Raw genomic sequence first — 16,675 nt, 5'->3', positions numbered from 1 at the left:
TTACACACACACATACCTTTAAAAAAATAAATCATTAAAAAAAGTGAATAGTGCACTTACCAGTTCAACAAAAGCAAGTCCTCCATAGCTATGAGCAACAAAAAACACATTCTCAGCAGCAGATTGGGCTATGAAATGGTCCCAAACATAGATTGTGTGTTCTTCAGGAGAACCATTTTCCTATAATGAAAACAAATACATATTACATACTATATCTAGTGATTATTACAGTAATCAGTTAAATTATATGCTTACATACACAGCATAAGAACAAGATGGTTAGAGAACATTCAAAGAAATAACAAAACAAAAGAACCCTATTGAATATTTAAATTAGAGAATAAGTATTAACACTTAGTAAATTACTGCTAAGCTTAATTGCAAATATAATCTTTGGAAACAACTTATTAAAATAATTGTCTTTTTAAGAAAAACAATCAAGGTATACCTGAGACATTAAGATTTACTTGAACATATTAGAATTACATAATAAAACATTATGGTGGATTTTGATAAAACAATATAACTAAAATATTTAAGCTACATTCATCTATATATGTTGAAGTATTTATATTACATATGTATGTATTAGGTTATTTGGTTATGAGATTTTAAGTAGTAAACTGAAAATATAGAGAAAATTAATGACTATCTTCTTGCCTCCATCTCCATGTGTGAGGATTACAGGCATTACTTAACAGGCCTCACTCTACCTCAGAAATTTTATAATTAAGCTGTTTCCTAATGTCTATCACCATTCCACATTTCTTTCCAGAGCCACAAAGGTGCTGGCCACTAATAATTTCTTTCTGGATGCCACAGACATGACAGTTCAACTACCCCAAACCTTCTAAAAACTTTCTGTCTACATCTGTTTGTGTTCCCCACATTCAGCTGAAACTTGAACATCAGCTTTTACAACTCTTTCCCTTAAATTCCTCCTAGAACTAGTCACATCAGTCCTGCTGATCATGCCCCTGATTGTGTCAGACTCTAGGTTTTCTTCTTTCATTTCCTCTGGATGAGCTCAACGTATACCAACAACAGCTGATAACAAAGCAACAAAAATCAGAGACGTCACGTGGTGATTATTGGTGGTTCTTTAGTAATGGAATCACATAACCTGAGGTGCTGGACCTCCTGGCAACATCTGGGCAGAGATCACCAAATGTTGATGAACAGCAAATGAGAAGGACTGCTTCAAACAGGCTTAAGAGTAAAGAGTGATAGCAAGAACACTGACAGGAATCCAAGGAACAGAAAAAAGTGCTATCAGAAGAGTTGGAGTAGTGTGAGACTGAGTGACTCCAAGGAGAGGGATAACTAACAGAAACAGTTGACCTTGAATAGTGAAAGAATGTTCAAGGTGATACATGAATTCCTTTTTCAAGTACTGGTAGTATACAATTAAATAGCTTCAATAATCAAAGTACTGTATATTTTTGTTTTGTTGATTAAATTTGTCCCTTGACAATCACACACACACATACACACACAGAGCATTCTACACTCTCATACCCTCTTATCTCTTTCTCACCCCTACTCCCCTCCACTTCCTAAAGTTCCTTTCCCACTTTCATGCCTTTTTGTTTTATTTTGTGATGCATTAATTTTAAAAAGGACCATCTGTGTGGTGATGAGTGTGGAACTATTCCTCGGAACCTGATAGGCTCACTTAGTACACAAGTGAAGATAATAACTGTCCCTACCCCAGTATCCAACAGCAGCAAATAATTCAGCAGGGAGGGATGGGATCCCAGGACCCTTGCTCTAATCCACTACTGCCTGTTGAAACACCCAGTTTAATGTAGCATTGCATTCCAGCATTTGCTAGATACAGTTTCAATGGCCATGTCATGCCCTGAAGAGAGCAACCATTCTCCTTACCCTCTGGCTCTTATATTCATTTCACTCCCTTTTACACAGTGTTCCCAGGGCCTTAGAGAACTCTAAAACATCATTTATTCTAAGCATCTTGAGAAATTAACAAAGTTTTCTTTAATATTCAAAGGACATATTTTTTTAATTTGCAAGAAGGAGATAAACCTATGCCCTAAAATGCTTGACTTTAATTTATAACTATTTTAGAAGGTTTTAAAAAACCCTAGACTTCTGTTTGTTTACTTATTTATAACTCCATTATTTAAGGATTTAGAGAATTATGTGAACTTTTTGTAGGCTTCTACAACTGTTATTTATGAAAATAATACAAAGGACAATGTTTTAAAAATGTAATTATGAAATATTATATTAGTGACATGATAAGCTAAAAACCTTACCTTTATAAATGAGATGATGCTGCATCAAGCAAAATAGCCTTTTTCTGACCTACTGCCTATAGTGTGGCAATAATATTATACATTTATGAACTATAATTTAGAGAACATGTTACTGTACATTTTGAAACTAAATTGATTTTAATGAGAAAGACTTCATAATACAGAAATACAAATCAAATCAATTTCATAAGTTTGTTTATGAATTTATCTATTAAGCTTCATTTTGTACTGCGTAACTTGTGGGGAACGAAAGGCACGAAAGCGCTAGTCTATCAGCTGGAGTTTGCAGGCAGCAGAAAGCTCAGGCCCTACACTGGGTAAGCCTGCTGAGCAGAGAACACAGGCTGACTTCCCTGCATTCCTTCCCTCTGGCCATCATCAACTGCTAAATGACAAAAAGAAGTGATTCAGTAACCAAAGCCTTATCAACCAGGCCAGATTCTACCCAACCTGAGAACTGTGAGGTCCACATTTGTGATGGAATACCTGAGCTGATAACACATAGAATTATTGAAACAACATTTGCATATTTGTGTAATTGTTTTCTAAGGTTAATTAGCTCCTGTAATGCATTTTGCCCTTTGAGACTGCTTACAGTGACAGGTTCACATATTTTCTGAACCACTGCCAAATTAGACAGATTTTTCTTCAGCTAACCTGTTGCTACAAAGTTATAAAAATGAGTGATCCTATAATACATACTTTGTACTTATACGTCATTTAGAAAAGGCAAGATAAAATGCAATAAATAGAAGTTTAAGAATTACCATTTTAAAAGTCAAAATATAAAGGCATTACACACTGAAGAGTATCTATTAACAATAATCCAAAAAGTGAAGGACCTTAAATATAAAGGCACAAGAACTTTATTTATGTAAATCCTACATGCTGGGGCCACTTGAAAAAATACCTTAGATATTAAAAAAGTTTATTTTCTGAAAATTCAATGTGTCTGCTCTTCTTTAAATAACTTTGTAACCTTAGAAACTGAAGATAACTTAAAACATTATTTTCTGCCGTGTATTCATCTATGACAAAACACAAGGTTAAGTAAAAGAAACAGGAACAAAAGAGACAATGCAGTATATTCTAACTGATTGGAAATACTAATAAGACTGAAACACTAGCATTAAAACGAAAATCAGTATCCAAAGGAGTCAGCACATAAAAGAAAGGAATGGTTGCAAAGTGTCTTAAGAAAAAAACATTTTGGGTGATGAAAATGTTTTTTGTCTGTTGCCATGACTATGGTGATGTTTACAACAATGACTTAAAGGTATCAAGTAAACTCAGTAATGTAAAAAACCATAATTTGTTACTGATAACTGGCTACATAGTTTTGTAAGTTTTATTAAAACAAATTCATGCTTAGGTATTAGCTATAGTTGCTCTTGTTATACAGCTGTGCTGCAGAGCAGTTGAGAAAATCAGTACAGTCAGCAATTATCAATAATTATTATCTTTTTCTTATGAAAAAAATTGTCAAACCCTGTTCTCAATATTTATGGTCTCATTTCTACTTTAAAATGTCACATTAAGCATCAAGGTCTGACTGTATCTCCCTCAGTCCCAGGAAGACTAAGGTAAATGATTTTTTAAAACTTTTTTTTTGATCCTTTGTGAATTTTACATCATGCACCCCAGTCCCACTCACCTCCCCATCCCTTTGCATTCACCCTTCTCCCTTGTAACACCCCTCCCCAATAAAGCAACAAAACACCAAAACAAACAAAAAAACGAACAAAAACCATCTTATTGTGTGAGCTGCAGTATACCCTTTTGTCCACACATCTCAACTTTCAAGCTTGCATTGCAATGAGTCATTGGTCTGGATTTAGGCCTCTGGCTTCTGCTATACTGTACATACTGGATCCTCACTGGGAGCCCTCTCAGATATTCTGTTGTTGCCCTGTGTCACGGAGATCCTGCAGCTTTGGAACTGTTGGACTGGCCTGTTCACACACTCCAGCACTTCATAGATGGAGCAGATGGTGTGGTGGTCCTACTCAAAGCCCCAGATCAGGGCTGGGTGGTAGCTGAGTTGGTCATCACACTATCATCCACCCACACCACAGGATCTCCATCACTGTCCCAGCTAGCTCACCCAATGCTATAGCTGGAGAGGGGCAGAGCTGGCTTACCTATACCTTGTCACCAAAGCCAGCTCTACTGTGCTACACAGGAAGGTTGGGGCCTACTTTCCTGAGCACTGTAGCTGGTGAGGAGCAAGGCCTGCTTTCCTGCTGCCATGTCCTCGGGGCTGGTTCACCTGCCCCCACACCATCTCTACTAAGCTACCTAGTCAAGATGCTGGAGCCAGCCTGTGAGGGCAGGACCAGCTCTCCTGATCTCATAACCCCAAGTGGTCATGGTTGGGAGGAGGGAGGGCATCGTTCCCTCACCCAGGCTACCTCATGGCAGATGAGGAGCAAGCTCAGCTCTCCTGAGGCCACACCCTCAGTACAGGCTCACTAGCATCCCTACCATGATGGTCAGATCTACTGTGTTATGCAGGTGTGGTACAGGGCCTGTTCTCCTGAGTGCTGCAGTTGGTGAGGGGTGGGAACAGCTCTGCACAGCAATCCATACATCCAGAGAGGTTAAGTATAGAATAAGGGAATAGCAGGAAAGGATGGTTCTTCCGAGGAAGAGGAAATCACCGTATCTTGCTCTTGATTTTGTGGCATTGATGTTGAGAATATAAAATAAGATATTCCAATGATAAAGTCAATTTTATCAAACCAAGGCGGTTAAGTACACCCATGAAAATACAGGCAATAAATAATCTCACACCAGCAAAACCAAAAGAAGGTAAGTATGTGTGGGTGTCTGCGCACATGTGCATGACCATGCATGCATTGGTGAGCACCCCCTACCACCACCGCCAAAATCACTGGCCAATGATATTTCTCAAAATCAATGGACACACACACACAAAAAAACCCAAAAACAAAAACAGACTGACAAAACTGATGAGAAAACAGGTTCCATCCCCTCTGCCATATTCAAGAAGCATACCTCAACATCAAAGATAGATATTACTTCAGAACAAAAGGTTATAAAAAAATTTTCCAAAGAAATGGACTTAAGAAGCAAGCTAGGATAGCCATTCTAATATCTATCAAATTATACTTCAAACAGAAATCAACCAAAAAGATCCCCAGAAGGACAGTTCATACTTATTAAACACACCAGCATGATATTTCAATTTTCAACATCAATGGCACAAAATCAAGAGCAACCATGTTTGTAAAAGAACATTACTAAAGCTTAAACCAAACATCAATCCTCACACATTGGTAGCAGGAGACTTTAATACCCAACTTTTACCAATGGATAGGTCATCTACACAAAACTAAACAAATACTAAACCTAAGAGACATTATAAACTCAATGAACTTAACATATCTACAAAACATGTCACCCAAACACAAAAGAATATAACTCCTTCTCAGCACCTCAAGGAACTTTCTCTAAAACCAACCACATACTCCATCATACAGCAGGTGCCCAGTCACCCAGTCGCCAGCAAGGTGGAGCCACAGGCCTGTGCCTGCTTGCTGTACTTGCCAACCCAGAAAGACTGCAGACCCCCAAACACCACAGTCTTGGGGAAAACATCAGTTCCAACCCTCAGGATACCCAGTTCCAGAAAAGTTTCTGGGTTCCCACAGGCACTAAGCTCTGGCCTTCTACTACACACAAGTCCTGTGCTCAACTGCCACTGATTACGGCTAGGGTACTGGGGTACACCACTCTAACGACAGACCTACAAAAGCCTGAGAGCCATTGAAACAGCACTCAAATACTGCTCCAAGGTGTAACCAGTTATCTCTAGCTAAACTGACAAAACCATGGGACTCTGTGGTTCTTCACCAGGGCTGTGCCCAGCAAATACAGCTTAGCAGCAGCAGCAGCAGCAGCTCACTAAATTCAGAGCAATAAACCCAGCAGCAGGGAAGCCATCTCCAGGACTTCTCCTGATGAGAGAAGAGCCTTCCTGAACATCACAGTAACCACATAGGTCCATATACCTGAGGTGAACTGTGACAATTCCTGAGAAGCACCACCATTCAGTTGACCATACTCAAAAATCTGAGGAGATCTCCTTCAGAACCCTGCCAAGAGGATTCTCCCACCCCAGGACTCCAGCAGTCACCAGAAATTAACAGACAACACCTGAGATGGACAGATGGGTAGAGGGAGGCCAGCGTAAAAACATAACCAACAAAAGGTGAAGCAGTATGGCTATCCCCAGAACCCAGGTATTCAGGGGCAAGTACCCCAGGACACACTAACATAAGTGAAATTCCAGAAGATGAGCTTACATCTATGCTTAAGAAGAGGTTAATGGGGGAAAGAAATAAAATGTGTAAAGAATAAGAGGAAAATAAAATCAAACAGACCATCCATAAAGAAATATAAGAAAATGCAGCCAAACAACTAGTGGCTTTTAGAGAGGAAATGATTAAATCACTGAGAGAAATAAAAGAAACAGAGGAATGTTCAAACAAACAGATGAAGGAATTGAAGGAAAAAAAAATAGGAAAATACAGTCAGACAGGTGAAGGAAATCAACAAAATGGTTTAAGATCGGAAGATAGAATTGGAAAAATTGAAGAAAACACAAATGGGGGAAATCAGGCAGAGGGAGAACTTAGGAAAGAAAGCAGGAACTACAGAAGTAAGCAAATCCAACAGACTACTAGAGATGGAAGAAAGAATCTACGGTATGAAGAAATTGATGTATCTGTCAAAGAAAATGTTAAATCTAAAAAATTCCTGACATAAACCACCAAGAACTCCAAGAAAACATGAAAAGACAAAAACCTAAGAATAATAGGAATAGTGGAAAAAGAAGGATCCCATCTCCAAGGCCAAGAAAATATTTTCAACAAAATCAAAGAAGAAAATTTCCCCAATTTAAAGGAGAGGCCTATAAGCATACAAGAGCCCTACAGAACAACTAATAAATTAGACCAGAAAAGAAAATCCTCCTGGCACATAATAATCAAAACATTAAGTATACAGAACAAAGAAAAAAATACTAAAAGCTGCAAGGAATAAAGGCCAAGTAACCCATCAGAATAATACCTGACTTCTCAACAGAGACTATGAAAGCCAGAAGGGCCTGGACAGATATCATGCAGACCCTAAGAGAACACAGCAGTCAGCTCAGGCTACTATACCCAGCAAAACTCTCAGTCCTCAGAGACGGCAAAGACAAGATTTTCAATGACAAAAAGAAATTCAAACATTATGTATCCACAAATCCAGCATTACAAAAGATACTAGAAGGGAAAATACAACCCAGGAAAACTAACTACATTCAGGAAAAGATAGGAAACAAATAACCTCACTACAGCAAAACTAAAAGTAGTCAAGCACACAAACACACTACTACAATCAACAGCAAAATCAAAGCATTTAACAGCCACTGGTCACTAATCTCCCTCAATATCAACAGAATCAACTCTCCAATAAAAAGACACAGAATAACAAAAGGAATACATAAACAAGATCCAACAATCTGTTGCATACAAGAAACACATATAAGTCACAAAGATAGACATTACCTGAGAGTAAGACTGGAGGACGGTTTTCCAAGCAAATGGACCCAAGAAGAAAGCATGAGTAGCTATTTTAACGTCTAATAAAATAGATTTTTAACCAAAATTTATCAAAAAAGTTGGGGAAGGTCATTTCATACACATTAAAGGAAAATTCCACCAAGAAGACATCACAATTCTAAAAATCTATGCCCCAAATATAAGAACACCCATATTTGTAAAAGAAACATTAATAAAATTTAAACCACACATACATTAATAGTGGGAGACTTCAACACCCCACTCTCAACAAAGGACAGATCAACAAAACAGAAATTAAAGAAACAATGACTCTGACAGAGGTAATGAAGCAACTGGACCTAACAGACATCTATAGAACCTTTCATCCAAACACAAGAGAATTTACCTTCTACTCAGCACCTCATGGAACCTTCTCTAAAATAGACCATATAGTTGGTCACAAACCAAGCCTCAACAGATGTAAGAAGATTGAAATAATCCCTTGCTCCTATCTGACCATCATGGACTAAAGCTGGACCTCAACGACAACAGAAATAGCAAAAAGTCTACAAACACATGGAAACTGAACAACTCACTACTAAATGACTGCTGGATCAGGGAAGAAATAAAGAAAGAAATTAAAGTCTTCCTAGAATTCAATGAAAATGAAGGCACAACATACCCAAACTTATGGGATACAATGAAAGCAGTGCTAAGAGGAAAGTTCATAGCACTAAGTGCCTTCAAGAAGAAATTTGAAACATCTCATTCAAGCAACTTAATGGCTCACCTACAGGCCCTAATGAAAAAAGGAGCAGACACACCAAAGAGGAGTAGATGGCAGGAAATAATCAAACTCAGACTGAAATCAACAAACTAGAAGAAAATAAAACTATTCGAAGAATAAATGAAACCAAGAGCTGCTTCTTTGAGAAAATTAACAAGCTAGATAAGCCCTTAGCCAAACTAACTAAAAGGCAGAGAGACACCATCCAAATCAACAAAATCAGAAATGAAAAGTGCGACATAACAACAGACACTAAGGAAATCAAAGCAGTCATTAGGTCTTACTTCAAAAGCCTGTATGCCACAAAATTGGAAAATCTAAATGAAATGGACAATTTTCTTGATAGATTTCACTTATCAAAACTGAATCAAGACCAGGTAAACCAATTAAAAAGTCCTATATCCCCTAAGGAAATAGAAGCTGTCATCAAAATACTCCCATATAAAAAAAAGTCCAGGGCAAGATGGTTTCAGCGCAGAATTCTACCAGACCTTCAAAGAAGAGCTAACACCAATACTCTTCAAACTTTTCCAAAAAATAGAAACAAAAGGAACATTATCAAACTCATTCTATGTAGCCACAAAAAAAGAGTACTTCAGACCAATCTTCCTTATGAACATTGATGCAAAAAATACTCAACAAAATACTTGCAAACCGAACACAAGAACACATCAAAGTTATCATCCACTATGACCAAATAGGCTTCATCCCAGGTATGCAGGGGTGGTTCAATATACAGAAATCCATCAATGTATTCCACCATATAAACAAACTAAAAGAAAAAAAAAACACATGATAATCTCCTTAGATGCTGAAAAAGCATTTGACAAAATCCAACATACATTCGTGTTTAAAGTATTGGAGAGATCAGGGATACAAGGCACATACCTTAATATAGTAAAGGCAATATACAGCAAGCCTATACCCAATATCAAACTAAATGGAGAGAAACTTAAAGCAATCCTACTGAAATCAGGGACAAGGCAATGCTGCTCACTCTCTCCATATCTCTTCAACATAGATCTTGAAATCCTTACTAGAGCAATAAGACATTTAAAAGAGACCAAGGGAATACAAATTAGAAAGGAAGAAATCAAAGTACCACTATTTGCAGATGATATGATAGTATTCATGAATGACCCAAAATTCTACCAGTGAACTCCTACAGCTGATAAACTCCTTCAGCAAAGTGGCTGGATACAAAATTAACTCAAAAAATCAGTAGCCCTCCTGTATACAAAAGACAAAAGGGCTGAGAAAGAAATTAGGGAAACAACGCCCTTCAAAATAGCCACAAAGGACATAAAGTACCTTGGTGTGACTCTAATCAAGCAAGTCAAAGTTTTTTATAAAAAATTTCTAGTCTCTGAAGAAAGAAATAAAAGAAGATATCAGAAGATGGAGAGATCTCCCATGCTCATGGCTTGGCAGAATTAACATAGTAAAAATGGCCATCTTACCAAAAGCAATCTACAGATTCAATCCAGGTCTCATCAAATTACCAACACAATTCTTTATAAACCTTGAAAGAAAAATTCTCAACTTCATATGGAATAACAAAAAACCCAGAATTGATAAAACAATCCTCTACAATAAAAGATCTTCTGGAAGAATCTCTATCCCTGATCTCAGCAGTACAATGGAGTAACAGTTATAAAAACTGCATGGTAGTGGCATGGAAGCAGAATGGTGGATCAATGGAACCGAACAGAAGACCCAGAAATAAACCGACACACTTATGGACACCTGATTTTTGAAAAAGATGCCAAAACCATACAATGGAAAAAAGATAGCATCTTCAACAAATGGTGCTGGTCTAACTGGATGTCTACATGTAGAAAAATGCAAACAGATCCATACTTATCACCCTGCACAAAACTAAAGTCCAAGTGGATCAAAGACCTCAACATAAAACCAGACACATTACATAGGTTAGAAGAAAAAGTGGGGGAAACCCTAGAACTCATACTACTCAGCTATAAAAAACAAAAACAAAAACAAAAACAAAAACAAAAAACAAAGAAATCATGAAATTTGTAAGCAAATGGATGGAATAGAAAAGATCATTCTGAATGAGGTAACCCAGACCCAGAAAGACACACATGGTATGTACTCAATTTTAAGGCGATTTTAGCCATATACTACAGGATAAGCATATTATGAGGCATAGCCCCAAAGAATATAAATAACCAGGAGAATCCAAAGGAGGATGCATAAATCTCACTTGGAAAGGGAGATAGAATAGACAAAGGTATTGGCTAAAGAGAGTGTACCACATTTTATAAAAACTGGATTATTTGATTTATTATGTAGTTTCTTAAATTCTTTATATATTTTGGATATCAGCCCTCTGTCAGATGTGAGATTGGTGAAGTTTTTTACCATTCTGTAGACTGCTGTTTTGTCCTATTCAGAGTATCCTCTGCCGTATGGGAGTTTTTCAGTTTCATTAGGTCCCATTTATTAATTGGGGATCCTAGTGCCTGTGCTAACAGTGTTGTGTTTCAGGAGACTATCTCCTGTGTTGCTGTGTTCAAGTGGGTTCCTCCCTTTGTCTTTTATCATGTTCAGTGTGTATGGTTTAATGTAGAGGTCTATGATCCACTTCGACTTGAGTTTTGTTCTTGGTGATAGCTGTGGTTCTACTTGCATTCTTCTACAAGAAATCAGACTGGCACTATGTATTGAGGAAACTTTCTTTTTTCCAATGTTTATTTTTGGTTCTTTATCAAAAATCAGGTGTCCAGGAGTGTGAATTTATTTCTGGGTCTTTGATTCAATTCTATTGACCAATTTGTTTTTTTTTTTTAAATAATCATTTTTAATTTTATTAATTATACCTTATTCACTTTGTATCCCCCCTGTAGCTACCTCCCTCCTCCCCTCCCTAATCTACCTTTCCTCCCTCATCCCCACCTGTGTACCTCCTCCCCTTCCCTCTGATCCTAGTCTGTCAGGTCTCATCCAGAGTGGCTGCATTGTCTTCTTTTGTGGTCTAGTAAGGCTGCAACCCCTGAAGGGGAGGTGATCCAAGAAATGGCCAATCAGTGCCTGTCAGAGACAGTCCCTGTCCCCATTAATATGGAGGCCACTTGGACACTGAACTGCCATGGGCTACCTCTGTGCAGGCGTTCCAGGCCATCTCCATGAGTGGTCCTTGGCTGGAGTATCAGTCTCGGAAAAGATCCTTGTGCCCAGACTTTTTGGATCTGTTGCTCTCCTTGTGGAGCTCCTGTCGTCTCCAGGTCTTACTATTTCCCACTTCTTTCATGAGATTCCCTGCACTCTGCCCAAAGTTTGACTTTGAGTTTCACCATCTGCCTCGATACCCTGCAGGGTAGAGCCTTTCAGAGGCCCTCTGTGGGAGGCTCCTGTCCTATTCCCTGTTTTCTCCCTCTTCTGATTTCCATCCTCTTTTCCTTTCTGAATGGGGTTTGAACAACTTAGCCAGCGTCCTCATTCTTGATTAGCTTCCTTAGGAGTACAGATTTTAGTATGTTTATCCTGTATTATATGTCTACTATCCACTTATGAGTGAGCATATATCCTGTGTATCTTTTTGCTTCTGGGATACCTCGGTCAGGATGATCTTTTCCAGTTCTCACCACTTGCCTGCAAATTTCATGATTTCCTTGTTTTTTATTGGTGAGTAATATTCCATTGTGTAGATGTACCACAATTTCTGTATCCATTCCTCAACTGAGGGGCATCTGGGCTGTTTCTAGCTCTGGCTATTACAAATGAAGCTGCTACAAACATGGTTGAGCAAATGTCCTTTTTGTATACTTGAGTGTCTTTTGGATATATGCCTAGATTGGATCTTGAGGAAGCACTATTCCTAGTTGTCTGAAAAAGCGCCGGATTGATTTACATAGTGGTTGTACATTCTGACCAGCAGTGCAGGAGGGGTCCCCTTTCTCCACATCCTTTCCAGCATGTGTTTTCACTTGAGTTTTTGATCTTAGCCATTCTGATGGGTGTAAGCAAAAATCTCAGGGTCATTTTGATTTGCATTTCCCTGATGGCTAATGATGTTGAGCATTTCTTTAAGCGTTTCTCTGCCATTCGATGTTCCTCTGGTGAGAATTCTCTGTTTCGCTCTGTAACCCATTTTTTAATTGGATTACTTGATTTGTTGTTGTTTAACTTCTTGAGTTCTTTATATATCCTGGATATTAGTCCTCTGTCAGATACAGGGTTGGTGAAGATCCTTCTCCAGCCTGTAGGCTGTCATTTTGTTCTGATGACAGTGTCCTTTGCTTTACAGAAGCTTTTCAGTTTCATGAGGTCCCATTTATTGATTGTTGATCTTAGAGCCTGTGCTGTTGGTGTTCTGTTCAGGAAGTTGTCTCCTGTACCAATGAGTTCACTTTGTATCCCCCCATAAACCCCTCCGTCCTCCCCTCCCAATCCCACCTTTTCTCCCCCTTCTTCATGTATGCCCCACCCCAAGTCCACTGATAGGGGAGGTCCTCCTCTCCTTCCTTCTGATCTTAATCTATCAGATCTCATCAGGAGTGGCTGCATTGTCATCCTCTGTGGCATGGTAAGGCTGCTCCCCCCTCAGGGGGAGGTGATCAAAGAGCAGGCCAATCAGTTCATGTCAGAAGCAGTCCCTGTTCCCATTACTATGGAACCCATTTGGACACTGAAATGGCATGGGCTACATCTGTGCACGGGTTCTAGGTTATCTCCATGCTTGTTTCCTGTTTTCTTCTTCTTTTGATGTCCATCCTCTTTGCCTTTCAGGATGGGGACTGAGCATTTTAGCTAGACTCCTCCCTCTAGATTAGTTTCAATGGAAAAAAGATAGCATCTTCAACAAATGGTGCTTGTCTAACTGGATGTCTACATATAGAAAAATGTATATAGATTCATGCTTATCACCCTGCACAAAACTAAAGTCCAAGTGGATGAAAGACCTCACCATAAAACTAGACACATTAAATTGGTTAGAAGAAAAAGTGGGTAGAGGACAAGATAAAAAACTCAAGTGACAACACATGTTGGAGAGGTTGTGGAGAAAGGGGAACCCTCTACCACTGCTGGTAGGAATGTAAACTTGTACAACCACTCTGGAAATCAGTCTGGTGCTTTCTGAGACAACTAGGAATAGTGCTTGCTCAAGATCCAGCCATACCACTCCTAGGCATATATCCAAGAGAGGCTCAAGTACACAATAAGGACATTTGCTCAATCATGTTTGTAGCAGCTTTATTTGTAACAGCCAGAAGCTGGAAACAATCCAGATGCCCCTCGAATGAAGAATGGATACAGAAATTGTGGTACATCTACACAATGGAAGATTACTCAGCAATGAAAAACAAGGAAATCATGAAATTTGCATGTAAATGGTGGGAACTGGAAAGGATCATCCTGAGTGCGCTGTCCCAGAAGAAGGACACAGTACATGCTCACTTATATAGACATGTAATATAGGATAAACCTACTAAAATCTGTACATATAAAGAAACTAATCAAGAGGGAGGACCCTTACTAAAATGCTCAATCCCTAACCCGAAAGGCAAAGAGGATGGACATCAGAAGAAGAAGAAAACAGGAAACAAGTTAAGAACCATGCAACAGAGGACCCCTGAAAGGCTCTGCCCTGCAGACTATCAAAGCAGATGTTGAGACTTATGGGCAAACTTTGGGCAGAATGCAGGGAATCTTATGAAAGAAGTGGGAAATAGTAAGATATGGAGAAGACAGGAGGTCCACAAGGAGAGCAACAGAACCAAAAAATTTGAGCAAAGGGGACTTTCCAGAGACTCATATTCCAATCAAGTACCATGCAGGGAGATAACCTAGAACCCCTGCACAGATGTAGCCCATGGCATTTCAGTGTCCAACTGGCTTCCATGGTAATGGAAACAGGAACTGCTTCTGACATGAACTGATTAGCCCGCTCTTTGATCACCTCTCCCTGAGGGGGGAGCAGTCTTACCAGGCCACAGAGAAAGACAATGCAGCCATTCCTGATGAGACCTAAAAGACTAGGATCAAAAGGAACAAAAAGAAACCCTACAGGTACCCGTGGACTTGGGGAGGGGCATGCGTGGAGAAGAAGAAGGGAGGGAAGGATTGGGAGGGGAGGAGAAAGGGAACTAGAGGGGGGATACAAAATAAATAAAGTATAATTAAAAATAAAATTAAATTAAAAAAATGGGAAACAGAACTAAAGAGAGAATTTTCAACAGAAGAATCATGATGGCTGAGAAGCACTTAAAGAAATGTACATCTTCCTTAGTCATGAGTGAAACGCAAATCAAAATGACTCTGAGATTCCATCTCACACCAGTCAGAATGGCTCAGATCAACATCTCAAAAGACAGTACATGCTGGTGAGGGTACGAGAAAGGAGAACAGGCCTCCATTGCTGATGGGAGTGTAAACTTTGGAACTCAATCTGGCACTTTCTCAGAAAATTGGGAATAGCTTTACCTCAAGACCCATCTATACTGTTCCTGGGTATATACCCAAAAGACGTTCTACCATACAACAGGGACACTTGCTCAACCATGTTCGTAACAGCTTTATTCACAATAGCCAGAATCTGGAAACAACCTAGATGTCTCTCAACTGAGGAATGGATACAGAAATTGTGGCATATCTACAAATCAAACCAACCCTGAGATTTCACCTTATACCTATCAGAATGGCCAAGATGAAAAACTCAAGTGTCAACACATCCTGGAGAGGATGTGGAGAACGAGGAATCCTCCTCCACTGCTGGTAGGAATGTAAACTTGTACAACCTCTCTGGAAATCAATCTGGCACTTAATCAGACAACTAGGAATAGTGCTTCCTCAAGATCCAGCTATACCACTCCTAGACATATATCCAAAAAATGCTCAAGTACACAATAAGGACATTTGCTAAACCATGTTTGTAGCAGCTTTATTTGTAATAGCCAGAAGCTGGAAACAACCCAGATGTCCTTCAACTGAAGAATGGATACAGAAATTGTGGTACATCTACACAATGGAAGATTACTCAGCAATGAAAAACAAGGAAATCATGAAATTTGCAGGTAAATGGTGAGAACTGGAAAAGATTATCCTGAGTGAGGTATCCCAGAAGCAGAAAGACACACAAAGTATATATTCACTCATATAGACATATAATATAGGATAAACCTACTAAAATCTGTGCCCCATTGTTTAAGAGATAGAATAGAGAGAGGTAATGCCTGAAGAGAGGGAACAAAGGGCAGCGGTGGACAGAGAGTTAAGAGGGTGGGAAAGCAGACCTGGGGAGAGAAAGAGCAAGAAGACAGAGGCCTGTAGAGAAAAGAGATACTGAGGGTGAGGACATCTATGCGATAAGCTGGAGACCTAAGTCAGGGTTGTTCCCTAAGAGGATATGAGGGGGATTCAAGCAGTGACTCCTAGGAGCAGAGGCCATAGAGAATGAAGAGGACACCTTCTCACTAGAGAAAGGGTAACACCAACCCACCCACAAAAACTTCAATCCCAAATTCACCCTCCCTGCAAGATGTGAAGGGATAAAGAAAGTGCAGAGAACAGAGATTGAGGGAATGCCCAACCAAAGACCTACCCTATGTGAGAGTGCCAACCCCTGACACTATGAATGCTAAGCTTGTAGACAAGAACCTGACAGAACTGTTTTCTCAAAGTCTACCCAAAAGGGCCTCAAAGCATACTGAGACTCATAGACAAACATTGGGCGATGCTTAGGGAATCTTGTAGAAAAGTGGGAGGAAAGACAAAAGGACCTGGAGGTGACAGGAGCTCCACAAGAAGAATAACAGAGCCAACTAACCAGGTCCCAGAGGGGCTTGCTGAGACTGAAGCATCAACCAAGGCCTCTTACAAAGATGTAGCAGATGGACAGCTTAGGCTTCATGTGGGTCCTCCTGTAAAGAAAGTTGGGATTGCATTGGACAAGGACTCACTTGCCAGCTTTTTGATCACTTCCCCTAGGTGATCTGCCTTACCAGGCCACAGTGGAAGAGGACACGCTGAGTCCTGATGCAACTTGATGAACTGCAGTGGATGAGAAAGGGAGCTCCCCT

General features: G+C 39.4%; 1 protein-coding gene across 3 annotated transcripts in view; it reads right to left on the bottom strand.

Annotated features, from left to right (window-relative positions):
* Fam172a (family with sequence similarity 172 member A) overlaps positions 1 to 16,675 on the bottom strand; it is a 440,570-nt gene that overhangs the window by 185,466 nt on the left and 238,429 nt on the right. For all 3 annotated transcript variants that reach the window (XM_055604043.1, XM_055604046.1, XM_055604045.1), the window contains one exon: positions 61 to 180. In XM_055604043.1, the coding sequence (XP_055460018.1) occupies positions 61 to 180 (120 nt within the window). The remainder of the gene's footprint in view (positions 1 to 60; positions 181 to 16,675) is intronic.

Source organism: Psammomys obesus, unplaced genomic scaffold, assembly GCF_907164565.1.
Source record: "Psammomys obesus unplaced genomic scaffold, mPsaObe1.curated_primary_1811, whole genome shotgun sequence".
NCBI classification, from domain to species: domain Eukaryota; kingdom Metazoa; phylum Chordata; class Mammalia; order Rodentia; family Muridae; genus Psammomys; species Psammomys obesus.
The sequence above is the reverse complement of the archived record's forward strand: the minus strand, read 5'-3'. Positions and strand labels throughout refer to the sequence as shown.